The 22,297-nt window shown below is 34.8% G+C and overlaps 2 protein-coding genes across 3 annotated transcripts in view; one reads left to right on the plus strand and one right to left on the minus strand.

Moving 5' to 3' along the window:
* LOC144968312 (eIF-2-alpha kinase GCN2-like) overlaps nucleotides 1-4,328 on the minus strand; it is a 59,475-nt gene extending 55,147 nt beyond the window's left edge. The window contains exon 1 of one of the 2 annotated variants that reach the window (XM_078906560.1): nucleotides 4,249-4,328. The gene's annotated coding sequence lies outside the window, so the exon portion shown is untranslated. Of the gene's footprint in view, nucleotides 1-3,403; nucleotides 3,512-4,248 lie in introns of those variants that run through there. The other variant, XM_078906553.1, reaches the window with a different exon arrangement.
* Nucleotides 4,303-22,068, plus strand: LOC144968332 (DNA polymerase eta-like). The gene is made up of 10 exons (XM_078906597.1): nucleotides 4,303-4,545; nucleotides 11,472-11,606; nucleotides 11,899-12,092; nucleotides 12,486-12,640; nucleotides 15,359-15,462; nucleotides 15,827-15,946; nucleotides 17,210-17,333; nucleotides 18,763-18,828; nucleotides 19,442-19,614; nucleotides 20,253-22,068. Exons 1-10 carry the CDS (start codon nucleotides 4,418-4,420, stop codon nucleotides 21,364-21,366), a joined length of 2,313 nt encoding a protein of 770 aa, XP_078762723.1. The 5' UTR covers nucleotides 4,303-4,417; the 3' UTR covers nucleotides 21,367-22,068.
* The last annotated feature ends 229 nt before the right edge of the window (nucleotides 22,069-22,297 follow it).

Here is a 22,297-nt window from a genome sequence, read left to right on the forward strand (position 1 = left end):
GATAAGACGACCATTTTGGTATACAACTTATGATAAGAACTCCGTATTGACTGTTTTAACTATTTTTTTTATTAACATCATCATGCGATTTCGGTCACAATTTTGCAATGGCATGGTAATTTTGGGGTAAAAATCGGTCTAAAATTTCAGACATCGAACTGCCGTAACTACGTTACTAATCAAGATAGAAACAAAATTCAAACCGTTTCGTAATCTGTGTTGCCAGCTCTTTCATATGACATTGGTTTCAAGTGTGTGAGTTACATTTAGAATTTCTATTAATAGATAATTAAAATAGATATCTAGAGAGGTGGGCCTTTGGCCGACCAACCTCCGCTGCACGTCCAACTCGCCTTGAGCATGCATTCACGTAAAATATAAAGATTTTTTTTAAAAACCTACCTCTGTTTCAAAAACTAGCATCTTTCACCTTTCTAAGAAACATTTTGATTTTTCAGAACTTTAGTTCGTTAAAAAATACCGGCCAATCTGACCCGTTGAGTCGAATGAAAACGAAATTTTGTTGTTTACACGGTTCAAAGGAAATGTCGTAAATAAGCTTTCATGGACTTCCTGTGTTGTTTTTACAGTGTCACGTGACCTTTTTGAGAAATTTGTCGTCTGCTACAAATAATTAGACCGGTAGGGGGTAGATATTTTCGTTGGCGAAGAGAAAAAGTGAGTATTATTTCTTGGACTTGTAGAGAGGCCTAGGGTCCACCAGCAGTCAAGTTGATTGAATAAAAGAAAAAAAGGCCTTTTTTATCCGCCGCCACCACCACCGTGAGAGTGGAGGGGGGGTGGGGGGGGGGGGGGGGTGCATGCCGACGAGAGGGAGACGTGTCGATTGGTGACCTTGGTGACGTAGACATCTCAAGGATGCTGGCAGTTGCAGTTGCAGGTGTTCTTAACCCCTTAACAGCGAAGCTAATTTTTTGCTTTTAGATAGTAGTTTGCTTTTATCTTTATTATTGTTAACGGGGAATACAGCGTTTCCACCAAGAGAGTAGTCAGACTATCGCAACTCGGACTTCAATTGTCTATAATAGTTTTGCCGTTACTTGTCTTTTGATGATAGAAGATTTGGTGTTAGGTCAAAGATCGAATTTCGCCGCTAAAAGGTTGCATTGCGACTGGGTTTGCTCTTCCCCCCTACCCACCTTTTTTTTTTCACCTTAGTATTGTTGATTGCTGCTATTTCCTTTTTTATGATTAGCAAGTGCCGTAGGAGTCTCACTGGATGCAGGAGTACTGCAATTAACCCTTTGCCAGTGACACTGATTTTTTTGTTTTTCAAATAATAGTCTTCATTTATATTATTTTTTAACGCAGAAAAAACAAACGTTTCCACCATAAGAGCAGTAAGAATATTGATAAAAAGCGCTTTGAGCACGTTGGGTGGATATTGCTCTATATAAAAGCTCAAGTTTTTAAGTTGTAATTTGTTTTTTGTCTTTTGATGAAAACGGTAAGATTTTATTTTTGGTCCAAGTAAGATTGATATTCGCCTTTAAAAGGTTAAGTTGTTTTGTTTTTTCAGTTTTTGTTTTGTCTTGTTTTTCAAATGCGGATACGCTGCTTCTTCCTTTTTTTTTCCTCAACTGGCAAGCTATCGCCGTACTTACCCGCATGGCTTGCACACACAAAAGGATACATCTAAGTCACAAAACCTTACATCCAGGTCACAAAATCAGACAACTAGGCCACACATCAAGACATCTCTGTTTCGTTTGTTCCAAGATAGCAAAACAAACCAGACGTCTTGGAGTTCGAAAAAGCTTTCCATAAAATATTTGGTATTTGCAAGACCCCCAGAAACCAATTCCCTATACAGCTCTTGTGCACGGTTACTTATGACCTTGATTTCTTTCGTACCCACCCCCCAAAATCCCACTTATTGTGTGGTATAGGCAGAACATAGTAAATAGCTGGACTGCCACATGCGTGACTAAATTGGCCAAAGAGAGAATCTATACTTTGGCATTAGACACCCATTACCTGATGTCTTGGTTTTTAATCCTAGCCTAGTGAGAGAGAGAAAACAAAACAATCATACATGTATCTGCAAACAACAGAACGTTTTCATTTTACATTGAGATGGGAAGGGGAAGGGATAACATTATGACAAGAGAGAGAGAGAGAGAGAGAGAGAGAGAGAGAGAGAGAGAGAGAGGAGTGAGAGAGAAGAGAGAGAGAGAGAGAGAGAGAGAGAGAGAGAGAGAGAGAGAGATGGGCGGGGGGATGGGGGGATAGTAAGGGGGAATGGGTAAAGATGAAAGAAACAATGGGTTGCCTGATGACGTAGATCAAAGGATTGTTACAGCGGTGTTCACGGAGCGTACTTCGTGAAATTTTAACCTTTTAAAGTAACACTGATTTTTTTCTCCAGATTGCTTATGCAGAATAAATCGTTTTCACCAAGAGAGCAGTAGTAAGAGTATATTTCGACTCGGGCTTCAATTAAACTATAAATCGCAAAGCTTGTCTTTTAATGATACCATTAAGACTAAGATCTGGAGTTTGGGGAGTGTAAGATGGAATCTCGCCATTAATGGTTAAAATTGTTTTGATTTAAAAAAAAACAACTCACACACACACACACACACACGAGCGCGCGCGGTCACGACAGCGAGGACCATCACTGACAGAATGTTGCAACGGTAAACCGGTTTACGTGTACATAGATCCTGAGGCTAGATGCCCCGTTACCGTGTACGTAGGCACTCCCGAAAAAAAAGGAAGAAAGAAAGAGACACACACACACACACATACTCACACACACACACACCACACACACAGTCTCGCATCCTCTACGAACTAATTTTGCGCACCAATTTTTACTGCACTTATGCACCAAATTGCATACCTATCTAGGGACACTTTTTTCCGTATCTTTTTCTCAATAAACTTTTTAAAAAACCTTTGTTTTGCGCGGCTATTGCGCGGCAGGCGGCTGGCACTAGGGGGCACCAACCTATGGGTCAGACGAGAAAAACACACGATTTAGCATGAAAATATTTAGGATATAATTTCAAACACAACTTTTGAAATTCATCAAGGATTGTCTAGTACCGAATGTTTTTTGATAGAAAACAAATGTATCTTCAAATCTAAACTGCTTTTGACGGTAAGCGGTAAGTTTTTATTTATTTTTCTGTCCAAACGAATTATTTGTCCTGGTTATGGAAGCTAAGTATTGGTAACACCGGCTCAGCTCTCTAGCTCTAGTCTGGGTTTGGGATTAGGAGGGAAGAGACTTTTTTTTTTTTTTTAAGTTTCCCCCTCCCAAAACATTATTAAAAAAAAAAAACAAGAATATTGGGGATGTAGGAGCTTTCTGAAGGCCTCCCAAAGATTCTAGTGAGCAAAAACAAATTTTAAAAACACAAAAAAGCTACTCTACTTTCGATTTCCCATTCTGAATTTCTCACTGTTTTCATCAGTCAATGAAATTTCACATTTATTTTCTTTTCCGCAAAGAAGAGCAATTTCGTAAAAAGTTGGGCAAAACGTGAACAAATATATAGAAGAGTAAAGGAAGGTGCCCCATATGTAAACAATAACAAGTTGCTAGTGACTTCCGTTAGGGACCGGAATAATTTACGCACAATATAGGTCTCCCAATTTTGTAGTTTGAGTTGTAGGCAATACACTTTCAGTATTGAAAATATGTTTACATAAAATCTAACAGTTGCAAAAATAATAATATAAGGCTAAATTATTATGAAAATTAGGCTCCGAATAATTCTCGTTTTGTTCACACCAGCGCAGTAATTTGCTCTGGTCTAAAAATAGATAGACTGTAACTTTTGATAAATTTTAGAAAATGTTACCTTTTGTTCCATAAAATATCCATATCTAGACATTATTTGATGCATGATCGAGTATTTATGAATATGTGTTTCTTTTGCCACCTAACAGCCAAATTTTAAAGGTTATTTTTTTCTATTATTTACATTGGAACGTGAGCTGTCAAGACAGGAACATGTGGTCTGCCACGTGCTTCTAGACCTTGTTTACGTTTGGGGCACCTTCCTTTACTGTTCTATTTGTAGTCGCCATCAAAATAGAGCAGTAAAGTTGGTGAACAAAGTACTAATACAGTCAGGTGCACAAGAATAAAAAGAAGTGGAAAACTGTTTAATTAATATCAACATCTTTCCCCTTGAAAATATGATAATAAATTGACTCTCTATAATCTTATTTTGCAAATAAATTTGAAGTTTATGAGTTTGATAGAATATCGACTCCTCTTTTCATGGACACCAATCACGGCTAGATTCCGGAAATAGATCTAAAAGCGGAACTTATAAAACCAATCAAAACATAAACAATGGTCTGCTTGTCTTTGCTCTATTATCACCAACACTATTAATTCGAAATCGAATTTTAGATGCTCAAATAACAAGCTATTGCCATGGCACAACGGGAAGTTGTACTCATTGACATGGATTGTTTCTATGTGCAGGTGGAACAGAAGTTAGATCCAAGTCTGAAAGGAAAGCCATGTGCAGTTGTTCAATACAATACCTGGAAAGGAGGAGGGTCCGTTTAAATTTAATTTTTTTGAATCGCTTTCAACTTTTATCTGGATTAATATCAAATGATTTTCTTCGCTCTGGAATGCACACATTTCATTATCTATTTACCAAATACACAAGTCTTTGCAGGTCTGCTGAACGCAATAATAAATAATTGGCTTGTTTTAGTAGGCAGTTTAGTGAGCAGTGGCAGTCAAATTGTGACCCAACTCGCCCATAGGAATAGGAAAGTTGTGACTGGCTTTGCCGTTCGCGTTTTGGGGGGTTCAATTAAAGATGCATAACTTCGTTATAAAGAGGAATATTGCAGATATTTTGGTATCATTATTTTCGTCTTTCAATTTCCTTTTAAATGGTGCCAATTAAGTAAAAATCCATTAATAATTCCAGAATTTAGGGGTTAAAATTTGGCAATTTTCAATTGCATTTATTTTTTTATTTACCGCGTGTGTTTTAAAATAAAAACGCTTGTTTTTAGAATAATATCTAAACTTTATTCATGCCAAATTTCAGGGCTCTATATCTATGCGCAGACACTTTTTAACTCTGCGCCGAAATGCCATGTTTACATTATCATCTCATCATAGCTGCCCGACGATATCGATATTCATATCGATATTTTAAATTTAGTTATGTACTATTTTAATTTTAAATTTAGTCCATAATATTTTCAGTACTATTATTTACTATGTATTTATTTTGAATACATACTTTCCAACTTTATTTATGGGCATTTTATAGTTTTTGTTTTAAAAGTTGGCATATACTTCTTCTCTTTGTGAAATCCGATATTAATCATATCGATATTTTAAAAATACCAATTGCTTTAATTTAATTTTATTTTGCTATCAAGTCATCAAGTTTCTTTCCCATTTGTTTAGATATGTTTGTTATCATTTGTATCCATATTCTAAAGGCCTTAGCCTTAATAATTATTATGGTAAGAAGTGTTATAAATTTTGACACCCCACACATTGAGAGAGAAGGGGTGGGGGGGGGGGGGGGATAACGTTATATTAATTGTCAGTTCAAATGATGTAATAGTAATAGCAATAAACCCAAAGTGGTTCAGCATAATTTTTTAAAGTATTAAAAGTAAAAGCCAGAACTTTCCTTCTAATTAAAATAGGGAATCCATTTCAATTTATTTGAACTTTTTCAATCTACCATTTTATTAAATGCAATTAAATTGCCAGAGGTAAAAATAAAATCATTATGTCATTACGCATCATGTTTATATCTTTTCATTTAAATACTCTCAAACCCTTTTTTATTCTCTATGTATTAAATCAAAGAGGGGAATTATTTGAAATTGTTTCCGTGAGATATTGGGGATAAATCCAGAAGTGATATAGCAAATTGTTTCTCACGTCTAGCCGAATTTTTAATTATGTAACATTTGCGTCATATTATGTAATAATATGTTAATTTGAAATTTTATCTTCCTCTTTATTAATGTAAATGCATTGTCCTCGATAAGACGGACATTTTGGTATACAATATATGATAAGAACTCCATATTGACTGTTTTAACCATTTTTTTATTAACATCACGCGATTTCGGTCACAACTTTGCAATGGTAATTTTGGGGTAAAAATCGGTCTGAAATTTCAGACTTTGAACTGCCATAACTACATTTCTAATCAAGATAGAAACAAAATTCAAACTGTTTTGTAATCTGTGTTGCCAGCTCTTTCATATGACATTGGTTTCAAGTGTGTGGGTTACATTTAGAATTTCTATTAAACTCCCTAGTTTTAGTTTATTTTAGACTCTAGTTCTAGCATTGTTATTGTTGATTGTTGTTCTATCTAAAGTAATGGAAAATGTTTTGCTTTCCGTTGGTCTGAGAGTATTACCATTATAACAATAAGCCCATAAGAATTTGGGTTATCAGACCTGCAAATTACTGCACGTCCGGCTACCCCGACCCCATGCAATAACAGGCATATATACTTTTCTTTTCTGTATTCTCTGTCGTACTCCATCCTATCTAGTCAAAGTCAAATAGACTCTCATACTCATACTTTTTACTTTAAAAAAAGTTAATACTAAGAAGATAGATGGTTCATCTAAATCTAGATGTGCCCAGAACTTTCTATACGTTTCTATGCGGATGCCCTCTGCGTATTTTGATTTTAAAAGAATCGCTTTTGGGTATAATTGTTGAGTTCTTTATGCTGTTGCTAGTTTAATTGCTATTACTTTATATATATGGAAATTTTTAAAGAGCAGAATCAATATTATGAACATATTTAGAAGAAATAGATGGTCTGTTATAAAAGAAGCTATGTGCCTAGCCAACCGGTGGCTTAATTTTAATAGGGGATTGATTTTTTTTTGTGTGGCTTTTAACTTTAACTGGGGTTCTTAAGGAAGGGGCTATCAGTCGCTTTGTGTTGAGAAAGTGAAGAGAGACAGCTCTTCTTAACTCTTATGCCAATGGTAGATGAAGTATAATTTATAGTAAATGGGACACTTAATAAGCATGGCTACACGCCCTTTATTGTTATGTTTTGCCCAGACAGAAATATTGTAGTTAGTCGTGGTTGTGTTTTCTCAAAAATTATTTGGAGGAAGATGAAAAGTAGAATAAGGAGAGAGAGAGAGGATGGGAGATTGAGTTTGAGTAGGGGAGAGAGAGAGAAAGGTCAATAGTACAGTGGAACTTGGATACAACAGGGATAGTGGGACTAGCAAAAAATCGCCATTGTAGCTGTCCCTTTATATCCATGCATACAGAATTTGAAGGTAAGCAACACTGAGGGAAATTTTTAAAAACAAAAAAACCCCACAAGCAGCACATTTTGAGTTACCTCCCAAAGTAAATAAACGAGTTGCGTCACTAAGCAAATAAATCAGATGACATAACTGTGACATCCTTACCTGTAACCTTCGCTCCCCCACCCCCCAATCACCATACCTTCCCCCCGACCTCCACGTAATTTAGGACACATGGGTTGGAACAATGGTGCAACAGTTAATTCTAACTTTCTCCTTTCCTCTGCTTTCCACCCATTCCAATTGTGCCACTGACAGCCACTAAGTGCCCTTCAAAACTCACGTAACACACAGTTCTAGCCTCAGGCTTCATAGTGAGCTCTTTACCATCTCACTTCTCATTGGGCATAGTTACTTAATCAGTCATGAGATGCTTATTGGGCATAGTTACTTAATCAGTCATGGGGTGCTTATTGGGGGCATAGTTACCTAATCAGTCATAAGATGCACATCACTCACTGTATGTGTAACATACAAGGCCTAAGTTGATGTTGATCGGTAAGTCATGCACCTCTCACTAGCCTTTATTGCGTTGTCTTGAATAAACAAAGTACACAGAGAAATGTCAATAGTTCGCACAATAACTGCAGTCGCCCACTCCCACCTCATCTCTGTTCCCTATGAGTTATGTGTGTCATCTGTGCCTTTCTCTTTTCTTCTTGAGTACATAGTCTTTCTCGACTGCATACTAAACTGCAACTCACACTCACACCTCTGTTGTGGTGTCTTCCAAGAAACATTCCCCTGTTATAGGGATGCATGATTTATATGAGTAATATAGGCCCTTAGAACGGGTATTAAAAAATTTCCTTTTGTAGTCTTGCGACCAGGCCATTTTACGCAAGTTGTACTGAACTGTATTGTTCGTAGAATCAGTATCATTTGGTAAAATTATCAAAAATGGCAATTTTAACTTTATTGCTTTTTGGGTGAAGATGAATTCTTTATGATGTTGCTATTAGTTTTACATTTGGTCAAGAAAGAGCAATATCAATATTATGAGCATATTAAATAAGGAGCAATAGTCATGACATTCTCTTGGTTCAAAAGATGGCCTTTAGTGAAACTAGCTATGTGCCAGTGAACAAAGGTTCTTGTGGGGCAGGCTATCGGTTACTTTATAGTTAGAAAATGTAGAGAGACAACGATAAAAGAGTAATAATTTTATACAATGAAACTGGGACTAGCAAAAAATCCCTGTTGTAGTCAATTGTACCAAAACACCACTTAGATCCAAGTATACACTGAATAATCATACACTGGAACAAGTTACAGAAAATCTATATTTAGGCATCATACATGAAAACCTAAATTGGCAAGCACACATCAACAAAATAATAAAGTATATTTGAGTGCTAAAGTTAATCAAAAGGAACACCAGACATTGCCATGCAAACCTAAGAGAAACTGCCTATATAACACTCGTAAGATCAATCTTAGACTATTCCTGTACAGTTTGGGACCCATACCTACAATCAGATATAAAAGCAATTGAAGCTGTCCAGCGCCATGCTGCAAGATTTGTCTTCAATGACTTCAATCTCCATAGCAGCGTAACAGACATGATCACATAACTTGGATGGACTCCCTTAAAAGAGGTGTATGCATAAGCTACTCAGAAAAAAATGGGTGGACAGGATTAAGAACGAAAAAGTATGGAAAAGAACACAACAGAAACCAGTGAGAGAGGAAATAGGAAGAAGACAATGGAGGTGGATTGGACCCACCCTTAGAAATAATGACTCCACTATAACAAAGAAAGTATTGGACTGGAAACCTAAGGATAGAATATCAAGCCACAGGGAACATGAAGAAGAGTTGAAGAAGCTGATATACAAAGAAGTGATAAGACATGGAACGCTCTTCCCAAATCATGTGTGAACACAACCGATTCAGAAACCCTCAAATGAAGAATATCAAAACACCAACTATGGCTGTCAGATTCAACAACCCTCTCCACCCTCGAATACAAATACTCAGAATTGAGTCAACTTCCAGTAACATTCAGATTCAGATTCTTGTTATATCCACACATATGATATTTGAAGGGAGGTAGTATTGAAAGAAATAAAAAAAATTAAGGTACACCTTTTGAATTATCTCTCTTGATATATAAATCTGACATGGCGGTTTTTTGCAAAAAAAAATCCCAAATTTTGCAAGCTGAAAACAGCAAAATGCACACTCTATGCACACAATCGGTCTTAGTATATTAACTTGTTGATCAGTCAGTCACGTGCCTCTCACTAGCCTTTTGTTGCATTGTCAAGGTATACTGAACAAAGTACACAGAGAAATGTCGATAGCCTGCACTATAGCTACTAATCGCCCACCTCAACCCCATCTTCATTACCAATAAATTATCAGTGCCGTGTGTGCTTTTCTCTTTTCTTCTTGAGTAATTTATTTTTTCTCAACTGGGTACTAAACTTGCAACGCGCAACCCTGTTGTAGCCATGCATGATTTATGAGTTATATAGGCCATAGAATGGAGAACTTTTTGTTGCATCCGAGGCCATTGTACACGTGCTTCACTGTATATGCTGTCCCTCCTGGAAAATGCCATTTTTCGTCCCCGAATTATGCCACAAATTTTTTTCTTAAAAAGTGAAATTATGCCAGAAACAACAAATTATGCTTTCAAAAAAATACGAAGATTTGTTGTGATGCTGATGTGATTTGTATCTATTTATTCATATAAGACTTGAACTACAATAAACGAACAAACAATATACAAATTTAAAAGAGGACAACAACAGAGATCTCAACTCAAAACACAGAAAGTCACTAAAAGTTGGTATAATCGATATCTGAATACCAAAAAAGAGAAAAAAATGCTCATGAAGTTATGCAACAAGTATTATTTTTAGCATTAATGATAAATAGTTAGGTATCATTAACACTATCATTTATATAAAATTTATAAAGAAACCTCATGTTTAAAAAAGTAATCCATTTCTCTAAACCCCACAATCAGGCCTACCTATAAAGAAAAATCTTTCATTTTCCCACAAAAAAACAACAATTTTTCTACACACTTCCATAAAGGGAACAGACCACATAAGTTGACTTCACAACCTCAATGTTCTTAAGTTAAATTTTCAAAACGTTAATATTTCACATTACAAAAGCCATTGCCAAACCAAGCCTATTATCACACAAGGTAGATTATGTTCTACACTTCTGACGTGTTTTCAGCATACAGAAACTTAATTAAGTTGTTTTCGTCACAAAAACTACCCTTATTTTATGCTTCAACTAGGGAAAACAACAGAAATATACCCTTAAATCCTAATTCAGTCCCTGGGGTGACTTTGCATCCCAGGCCTATGTCTCTCTTTCACAAAACGGCCAATTTTTAATTTCAAATTTGGTGACTTTTCCTAGCATGACAACCACAGCCCCACCCATCCTATGAACAGGTCTAATTTGTATTTTCCTGGAATAAATAGTTTGGCCGCTACAAGCAGGCAAATTAAGCCACTGAAAATTTTCCATTTTTTGGACAATAAAGATTTATTATGATGATGATGATGCTGACGATGATTTATTATTATTATTATTATTATTATATTATTATTATTTTTATTATATATTATTATTTATTATTATTTTTATTGCTTTCATTTTATTTTACTTTCATTATTATTATTATATTACAATTATTTTTTATCATCATCATCATTATTATTATTATTATCATTACAATTATTTTTTATCATCATCATTATTATTATTATTATTATTATTATTATTATTATTGGGGGGGGGGGGGGGGGGGTCAATAGTATTGTTCATAGAATCATTATGATACATTTGGAAAATTGTAAAAAGTGGCAATTTTAATTTTTTTTACAAAGAATAATGTTAGAATCAAATTTTACTTTCAGTCGATTACAATGATGACTGCTCAGCCAAAGAAAAAATAAGAAACAGCTCCAATGCCATACAGTGTAAATCACATATTCATTACAGAAGACAATCGGTGTTGATTCTACATGATATGTATTTATAATTTATGTATACATTTGTTATGTGTTAATGCTTATGTATTTCTGTTATTCTTCTTCCTATTATATTTTAGACTTCCTGAATATATTATTTGCCAAATGAATACTTAAACATTGGATGATTTTTCTAATCTGTAGAATAATAGCGGTTGGTTACGAAGCAAGAGCTTTTGGTGTGACCAGGAATATGCGAGGGGATGATGCAAAACAGAAATGTCCTGATATTCATTTGGCAAGAGTTCCTGTAGTGAGAGGGAAAGCAGAACTTTCCAGGTTGGACTGTTATATATCAACTATTTGTAACTATAAGTGTAAATGTGTATGTTTTCCAAATTTGAGTTCAGATTAAAAAGACATTAAATGACAAAGATTGTATTGTAAATCGTTCACTGTTGACTTATTATGGTTTATTTTACTTTACATGATATACTGTGATATGACACAGTTGTCCAATAAATTCAAGTTTTGTCTTTGATATTGTCCAGTTTTGCATTCTTAAAATGTTTTCCACTTTGTCAATCAATTGAGGACATTGATTTGTTTATCTGTGTATATTGTATTTAAGGTATAGAGAAGCCGGAGCAGAGGTAATATCTGTATTTGGCAAATACTGCTCATGTGTGGAAAGGGCAAGTGTAGACGAGGCATACATTGATGTTACATCAGAAGTCACAGAACGGATTGCTCAGATGGGCAGTTCAATTGTTGACATAAGTCAAATTCCCAATACTTTTGTGGAAAATTATGAAAAGCTTGAAGGTAAGTATGCAATACATAAATGATAAAAATGCAGTCCTTCAGAGCCATAAGGCCCATTGAGCTAGAATATTTCTTGGTGCATTAAATGGACAGTTATAATTACTAGCTACCTTTTGGATTGGATTCTAGTCTAGCATAAAGTACTATCCATCAGGTCTAACAGACCCAGTTACCCAATCATAGCTGGGTGAATAGGAGAGTCAATCTGGGATCAATACTGGTCCTTTTCGCTGCCAATTGAATTATCGGGACTTCCAAATAGATAAAATATTTAGGACCTACTTTCTGCATAAAAACTAACAATCTTGTTGAAAAATTGATTAAATCCTTATGTTAAAAAATTGTTTTTAATGCTTTTATTACTAATTACTTCTCTAATTGAACCTATCCAAGGTACACAGAGGTGGTTGTCCAGAGTGCAGGATAAAGATGATATTCAGGAGTGTGAGTTTCGCCTTGCTGTAGCTGCGATTCTGGTGGAAGAAATGAGAGCTGCTGTCATGGATGAATTGGGATTTACATGTAGTGCTGGCATTTCCCACAACAAGGTTATAACAAAATTCTCGTTTAATTTATATAAATATTTGACAATAATTGTAATATACAGAAAAAGTTAGCATATATTCAGGGTGGCAGTTGAAAATTAATCCAAAATTTGAATGTAGGGCGCAATTCGGTTGGAAATGGTCTTCTGTGGTTGGGAAAATCCATATCATAAATGATTAATATTCAATTACTTTTTAAAATGTCAGTTTTTCACTAAACCTCTCATGATGTATTAACATTTTGATTAGAAATATACAAAGTATGGAATATACTTTTAATATTCTCAGATTGTATTCATACTGTCACTATTTCTTACTTAGATTATGTTTAGTAAAAATAAATTTAAATCAACATCTTCGATTGGGAGGCATTCAATCAGAAAATTAAATCTTCATTGCAAGAGCAGGGTTTGACTCTGCTGAGTATTAATGACACATGGTGATGCATGTAGATTAATTAATTAGGTCATCAAAATTTAATATTAAATGATTATTCAAGCATGAAATATTTTAAATGATAGTGTTATTGATCTTACATAAATGCTAGTCTGAGAAAAACAAACAAACCAATCTTCTGATTTTGGTCATAATAATAATAATACAACTCCAGCACGGTTTCCTCAAATTCCTTCGGACTTGCAAAAACATTTGACGAAACCTTACATTGCCATGACGTTTGATGGGGAGGGGAAGGGGGAGGGGGGGCAGTATGGCTCAGCAAGATGGTTTTTGCCTCATACCTAGTTCAAATATCCACTGTGTTATGTGGCTGTCGGCAAGCCACTTTTCCCTAGCTCAATTTGCAGCACTGTGCTGCGGCTGACACCTGGGTTATTCCAGTCTTCCCTTTGAATAAACCTTTAGACAAACTTCCAGATGAGGATGAATAAAGGGAGCTTTATTATTATTTACTTTATTGATAAGTTACAAGGGAATGTGTGTGTGCTGGAGGGTGGGGCTTGCTGAATTACAACTTTCATTTACCGCCGTAACCAACATTTGGCACATAATGGCACGTGGCATTGAAATTGGAAATAATGGTGAAGTGATAAGAATAAGCAGAGAATTATCTTTTATGTGAAACGGTGATGGAGGGTGTGGGTGGATGTGTATATTATACTGCATATAACATGCAGTGTAGATAGATATAAACAATACAAACATAAGTAACTGTCAATATCACAGTAAGTCATCAGTGGTCAAATTCACTGGGCGCACGCACTTAAAAAAAACAACAAAAACCTTTAATTAATCAATTTTTTTACGTTGGCTGGGTGGAATTAGTCGGGGGGAAAGCGTGTTCGAGTTGAAAATTTGTTCGAGGAAGGAATGGAAAGATAAGAAAGAATAATAAGGAAAAAATTTGGTACATTTAAATGTGTTCGAGGAAACTGTATAAATTTACACTTATATAGTGCTTATGCGGAAGCTTCAAAGCCCTTTCCATTGATTATCAGTTAAAATATTACATACTGCAGCAGATTCGGACATATGAATATATGCTCACATGCTTCAAATCACACACATGCACACACACACACATCCATATATACATTTTACATACACACATACATCATACATATGTACATACATTGTGTACATATATATAAATAAATTCACTCATGTATTTTTAAGCCGAAACGAACGTTTCCATGTTCTTCATTTCATCAGTCGGCATTGATGAAATGAAGGACATAGAAGCGTTCGTTTCGGCTTAAAAATACGTGAGTGAACTTAATTATTTTTATATGCTCTAACCTAAATTATCAAGCACTCTCGTACCTACAAGTACCCACCAACACTCACAAATATATATATATATATATATATAATACAAATTGTCACTCACATTATATGGCCGAGACGTTCGTTTCTGTGGGCTTATTCCACGTCCTCAGTCGGCGTAATGTCCGAAGAAAAAATTTCTTACTCCATACGGGGTGCTTGTTCTTGTTTCCGTTGTGTAGTGGTGATTAGTGTTGATGTGTACTTGGACGTGGAATAAGCCCACAGAAACGAACGTCTCGGCCATATAATGTGAGTGACAATTTGTATTCTATATTAGCTCTAACCATCATTATCGAGCACTTTCGTACCTACGAGTACCCACCAACACTCATATACACGCATTACACATACACCTTTTGCAATTCTTGTCATAATCTAATTTAGATACTTCCCAAAGAGATAAGTTTTCAGGTTCTTTTTGAATTTATCAACACTGCATTCAAGTCTGACTGACAGTGGAAGTGAATTCCAAGTAGTGGAGCTCACTTTACTGAATGATCTGTTGCTAAACATTAAAGATTAATTTTAGGAATTTGAAAGTGATACAAGTTTGAGGACCTGAGATTTCGAGTAGGGTTGTAGTTGTAGGGGATAATCAAGTCCTGAATATAGGCAGGTCTTCTTGAATTGATGGCATCCTCAAGTATGCTCTTCTTGCAGTCTTGAAATGGCACCTGGTCTAATTTCAAATAATAATAATAATAATAATTATAATGTCATGTAAAACACTTTGTGAATGATTGGACTTACTTATTTTGTTTTTCAGAGATTTGTAGAACGACTTAATTTTATAACCTGATTGTACTCAATGACACTTGTCTGCTGCACTATAACCGTGTTGATTTTACACTTTAAAGCTACCATATTTTACTTTTGACCATTAGTTATTTGCATACAGAATATCAACATCTTGTGTCTCTTTTTTATCTCCAGATGTTAGCAAAGCTGGCCTGTGGAAGGAATAAACCCAACAAACAAACAATTTTGCCTCATTCGTCAGTCCCTAGTCTTTTTGAAACACTTCCCATTCATAAAATGTAATTAAGTGTTTTATCAATATATTTTATTTTTATTTGGAAAAGTGTGAATTAGCTGATGTCCTCGAAATAAAATGTAATGAATTATGAACTAAGGCTATTTTAGGGTTTATTTATATTTGTAATAAACCATAAAGCTTACCTCATTCATTCTTTGAATACCAAAAATTCTACATTTGACAAGCTCAATTCAAGTGAGCACACTTAATTTGCACCACAACAATACAACTTAATTCTCTGACATGATACATTTTTTTTCTATTCTGGATTTTATAATGCTAAGTGGTTAAATAAAGGCATTTTTTATGGATTCGAAGAATTATTCGAAGAGTTATAAACATGTCACCTGTTCTATTCTTCTCAGACGACATTTAGGTGGTAAACTAGGAGTTTATCTTGTGGAGAATCTCAAGCTGCAGACAATGGGTGACATTGTCCATTTATCAGAGCAAACTTTACAGTCTAAATGTGGTTTTAAAACTGGGTGAGAAATTTTTATCTACTGAATTGTCATTTCATTGTTTTCTTTCTTTCTTTTTTATTTGATTTGTTTATTTGTGCATTTTTATTTCTTTTTAAAATTATATCACATGGATGATTTCTGTTGCAACCTATACTTGTTTTATGGAATATCTATTCTGTTTCTTGGTATCCCAAAGTATTGAATGTAATGATCTTTGTGGAATGGTTGGATAGTATCCAAAGAAAGAGAAAAGTATAGATAGGCGGAACTGATCTTTTCCCTTGAAACCATGCCTCCAATCAATATGATCTCATAACATAATTCCAGACATTCTAGTCTCAGTCCAACTCGATCACCATATCTGTGCCTCTCCATTACAATTCATTTGCTTTGCTTTTCATAGAGCCTGTTTCCAGCAAAACCAAAATGTTTAGGGTAGGTATGGACCTATTCTATTTGTCAGTGTGATACATTTAACGAGTGCACATATTCCGGCACATCACTCTATGTACTAGATGTGCAGAAATAGATTTGCCTCCCTCCATTGTTTCGTATTTTCACATCAATTTTTCTTCACATCTGACTCTTGACAATGTAATCACAACATCTTGTGTTTTTATTCATTTGTTTTTTTTTAAATTTTCTCTGTTTCACTTTCCGTCTGTTCCAGTTTTATTACTTGTTAAAATCATTTGTTTTGGCAGAGGAGAAATTGGAAAAATCAACAATCATTTGTCTTTTGATATTTATTTTATCAAGCATCTACTGTCAAGTCAAAATTTCATCCATTATTTGTTTTGTTGTAACCACAGTACAGACTTAAATCAGATCTTTTCACTTTGACCAGCAAATTGACTCCACCTTCAGGACTGCCAATTCTCTCGATTTTATCAGGAATTTCCTGATATTTGTTCTCATTCCCGATTGCCCTAATTACCCATTTTTTTCCCTCGCCGATTTTGCTTGTATTTTATTATTCCAGACTAGCCATCATCATTATCATCATCATCACCTCTACCTTCACCACTACCGACATCAGCATTACCAGATCTTCATTTAAACCCTAGATTTATTCAAAATTTTCTCAAATCTTGTCTCTGAAAAGTTACCAAGCCTTTTATGATCTGATATAATGTCAGATCAGAGAAAAAATAAACCTTGAGATTTTTGAAGTCCTGATTAAGTTGATGGAAGTAGTAGTAGTGGTAGTAGTTGTAGTAGCAAAGTGAACAAAAAACATTTATGTTTTATTACAACTGAAAAAAATATATGTGTGTTTTGCAGGAGTTGGTTGTATAATGCATGTAGAGGAATTGAGAATGATCCTGTATCCCCCCGAAACCTAGCTAAATCGATTGGATGTAGCAAGAGTTTTAGAGGAAAGGAACTACTTGACACCAAGGAGAAGGTATGATTTGATGAAAAAATGATAACTGAATTTTACATTTGAAGCACATGGTTCCTTTAGAAATATTGAGCTTAAGAGATCACTTCATTGCATTTGAACTAGTCCACATTGTCTTTATTTTTCATAACTCAAGCTAACACTTCTGGTTTTTCTGCTCTCCCTACAGTTTGTTAGTCTAGTTTCAACTTTAAAACAATATTCTCAGTTGCTCTATCCAAAATCGACACGTTTGTACTTCATTTTATCCAAATGCCATTATCACTTAATAGTTTTTAAAAATTCCAGTAGATTTAATAATGCACACATATTACCTACCTTACACTGTAAGTTACAGAAATGTTGGGGTAAAAGTAACTATGGTCAGCAACACACTCTCGGCAAATATGATTTGTATTATAAATAAATTAAAATAAAAACCATCGTATATTTGTGTTCAATGTTAGCAATATGTTAAGTGAGATTGTGTATGAAGAGGAGTAGTAAATATGTGATCTTTATTGCCATGATTGAAACAACTTGAAGGACTGAAAATAAAAAATGGGAATGTGCGTGTCATAATAAAATTCCCCTCTTGACACAATATCTAAAATGTGATTTAATTCGACACACTTTAGAATGAAGAAAGTATAGTTTATTAATAAAGAAAATAGTGTCATCTTTCTGTAGAATCTATTTAGAATGACTTGTAACATTATTTCAATAGAGAAGTGTTGGTAGTGAATTGAGGTTTGTGCTTACCAAGATAATCAGCGTTAAAGTTGAATGAATTAATCATACCCCTTTTCCCTTGTGCTGATATCTTCAAACACCAATTAACTCCTAGAAATGAAAAAAAAATCAAAATAATCAAACTTGACTCTGAGGGGAAGTAGTATTTAATTTTTTTAAAAAAGGAGTGGTTCCTGTCTCATATGAGTTATGGTAAATAAAGCGGATATGAGGCTCTGAATGGTAGGTCAAAACTAAAATATTTCAGTCCACTGGATTCACTTTAAAGGTTCAATTTGCTCCTGAGGGTAGCAATGAAGGTAAACTGATAAAATCCCCTTTCTTTAAAGAGTCAAACTGTTTGAGTTATCTTCAGCAGTAAACGAACTTCAGTTAATTGCTTATATTATTGTTGCCTGTGTCCATTAATTTGTCTTAATCATCTGTGTGGGATTATATATTAAATGTAGATAGAGACATTCTTAGGTATGGCATGATTTGTGTTGTAAAAAACATACATTTGTAAATTTTGAGTGTTAAAAGACATGGTTGAAATGCATGTGGGTTTTTGTGTGTGCACTCCTCATTTTTTATTCTTCCTTTGTATATTCGTAACATTTATCAACAAAGAACATCCACATATTTCAGAATTTAGAAAAAGATATGTTTACACCAAATTTCAGCTTTAAAGTTAATTTTAATTTTCTAATTTCTAATACAGGTCAAGTTTTGGCTATCAGAGCTTTCGAAGGAAGTTTGTGAAAGACTCTGCAAGGATAAGGAATTGGTATGTATTCTGAGATGTAATATATGCTGCAATATGCCTTTGCCGATATCGCATTGGGTTGTTTTTACACACATTCTTCATGCCACACATGTTCATACCTAAGGCCTTTCTCCTCCCTCCCCCATAAAAAAAAAGAATCACACATTTGAAAGGTTGATCAACTAAGCTTCAATATTAAAATTGTCAGATCATTCTAAAATGTATTCATGTTGGAAAATTAGTCATTTTATGCACTTCATCTGGGTATTACCGATATTTTCATTCTATGGTCTCTTATTGGCAATATCATCCTATTCAACTTACGAGTTTATGAGAGGAAAATTGTGTCACATTCCTCATTCATCACTCTACTTCCATATATGGTCTTATCACACATGACCTCTGCTAGGTGGTCGGCCATTCGTCAGGGAACTGAGTTCACTCTGTGCAAGAACAGCATATAGCTACATGAGCAGCTTTTACCATGACTAGGGTCAAAGTCTGTGACTGCTTGAAAACAACCCAGAGGGAGAGAGAGATGAGATTTTATTAATTTACTGTGCAAATACCCGGGTTTTCTTATTGTTGTAAAAGTGAAATTTTAATTCCGCTTAAATCACTGTTATCTTTTCAGAATAAAAGAACTGCCAAGTCTCTGTCAGTCTATATTTCATATCAAGGTGTTGAATCATCTGTGTCAGCTACACGGGCTTGTGCCTTACAGTGTTACGACTGGTATAGGATTGCATCTGATGCATATGGCTCAATACAGCAATTTAATTCCTGTGTTGGTTCTGGTCCACAATGGTAAATGTTTCTCTGTTTTATGTAAATGATTTACAAAACAAAATGAAAAGGCTCTAATTATCAACAGTGCAAACTCATGCATCCCTGGATTATTAAATGCTTGAAAAAGGATGAAAAAAGCCTAAATGAAAGAAAAAACAAAAGTAGATATAGAAGAAACATACCTTTGTTCTTAGTTTTATTTAAAGTTTGCAAATTATTAACAATGTCTTGAATGTACAAAATAGACAATAGGATATTTACAAGTAAAAAAAAACAATCCCCAGGTAGCAAACCATAATAACACTAATGACATGCTGTGATTCCAGAATTTCCTGCTAGGTTTGTACTTGTACAATAAAATACATATAAAATGTAACTCAGGACCATGGTCATGGAAACCAGTTATAACAATCTGGATGGAAGCGGGCATCAGCTACACTAGAGCAGAAAATTGTCATAATTCATATTTTTGTTCTAATTTCCATTATTATGAAACCCACAAAAATCTTGAACAAATAGGCCTAGTCCTGACTTGTTTGCTGCATCGTATGATATCAGGTAGTCTTTTGTATTTTTATCAAGAATTTATAATAAATCAAGTAGAAGAATTGCGAATTTAAAGTCTAATTTGTACTTTGACAATGATCTCATCATAGGTCACCGGGCGTCACACTTCTTGGAGTATCAGCGGGTAAATTTACAGATGTTTCATGTGAGGGAAACAAGACCATTGCTGATATGTTTGCTGCTGTAAAATCCTCTCAGAATTCAAAGCCTTCTTATGATTTGATGGGTTTAACTGGTACTCAAAATAAACTTGAAGAACCAACATGCTCAACTCAAGTATTGTTTGGGGAAGACAGACTCAACAACGAATTGAGTCAAATACCGCCAACTCCAAAAATCGGGATGTCGAAGAATTTTGGTAAAGGTGTGAAAAAGAGTCATCGTAGTAGTATTGTTTCCTTCTTCAAACCTGTGAAGGCAGTGGAACAAAATGGGCAAGAGACTGAGTCTCTTCATGGCATTAGTGATGTTTCAGAGCAAGGAATTGTTACTTCAAAATTTGATGATGATGGTGAAAAAGACTTAACCACAAAAGACATTTTAAATGGTTTCGGGGGTGATTTACACACATCGTGTGCTGAAAGAAGGTCTGGATTTCATCACAAACTTAATGATAAGGGAGTGTTTGGGTTTTTTGCTACCAAAATGAAAGCAGTGCAAAGAGCACCCAACTCAAAGTTGAAAGTGAATTCTGTATTGGACAACTGTGATGAAAGTGATCTTTCATGTGAGAATCGGGTGATTAATGTGCATAAGGAAGATTGTATTGAAACCAAGAAGCAGGGGCCAGTTGCCCACTCTAGTAATAGTGAAGCAGGAACCTCAACAAATTTTGACACAGGTTCAACATCAGACAACCAAGATATAACTCAAATAAACTCAAGTCATAGAAATTTTGATTCCGAGATGTATAATTTAATGTTGGAAAGTGGGGGCTGTGACTCAAGAGATACATTTGATGTTGAGGATTTTATTACTTGTGACAAATGCAACAAATCTATTGCAGTTTGGGATATGCCTGAACATTCTGATTTTCATTTTGCAGAAGAGCTACAAAGAGAGGGTAATTCTAGTGAATCACTTCTTATTTCCAACAGCAAAAGAACTTCCACTAGTCCATTAAAGGGAAACCGGGGAAGAAAAAAGAAAAAACATGAAGATAAAAATATCCAACGATTGACATCTTTTTTCTCAAAATCATAAGCGATGTAACGTTTCATCGATTTTTTAAAACATAATCTAGCCTTTTTCAAGAAGGAGTCATTGTCCTGGAAAGGAATTTGTCATTTTGAAGTTTGAGCAATATTGATTTCTAAAATGAAGAAATGAGCTAATTATAATATTATGGCCTTAACAGTGTCATGTTAAAAATAGGTCTAAAAGCATTTGCTAGCGTTTATTAGTGAGTTGAGACAATATGAGTTTATGCCATGTTTTTGTCACATTTATAGAATTTATGCTGTGCATCCTATCTTGGAGTTTGTTACCATTATTAGCGTTTTAGTGACCACTTCTCTCTGACCCCCTTGTCCACCCAGCAGTGATTAGGTAGCTGGGTCTGGTAGGACTAACTTCCTATCCCAAGGGTTGCAAACAATTGCTATTGTGGGCGTAGAAACCTGGATCAATTCTTGCTCCATGAGCCTCATGGCTCTGAAGGACTTGTTTTTGTTCATCCATGGAGACAGTCGTAAAAAAGAAATTGATGAAAATATTGTAAGGCTGCATAGAAATTAACCAGGCATTCATTATTATTATTATTGAATTGATATTTATTTATATGATTATCTTGCAAATGCAAAGGGTTAACTTTTAAGAAGGAATAATTGTATAGATACACATTTTTGTGTAATTGTTCACACATTTTATGAAAATCATGGAAATAAACTCATTTTTATTTATTAACTTGGTTTTTAGCCCAGTTTCCTCCTGTCAGGGATGCCACTTTTCCGGTTTTAGCCGGAAATCAGTTTTTTTTTTTACCACCAGCCGGTTTTAATCCGGAACCTCAGGTTTTTGTCCGTCGTCACTATTCCAAAAAAAAAAATTAAAAAAAAAAAGTTTTTTAAAGAAGAAGAAAAAAATCGCGATCAAGATTTGAGCCGGAACTTTTTTGCCGGGTGAATAATTTGGG

Source organism: Berghia stephanieae, chromosome 1 (assembly GCF_034508935.2).
Source record: "Berghia stephanieae isolate SIO BIC M18660-M18661 chromosome 1, UCSD_Bste_1.3, whole genome shotgun sequence".
Taxonomy (NCBI): Eukaryota; Metazoa; Mollusca; class Gastropoda; order Nudibranchia; family Aeolidiidae; genus Berghia; species Berghia stephanieae.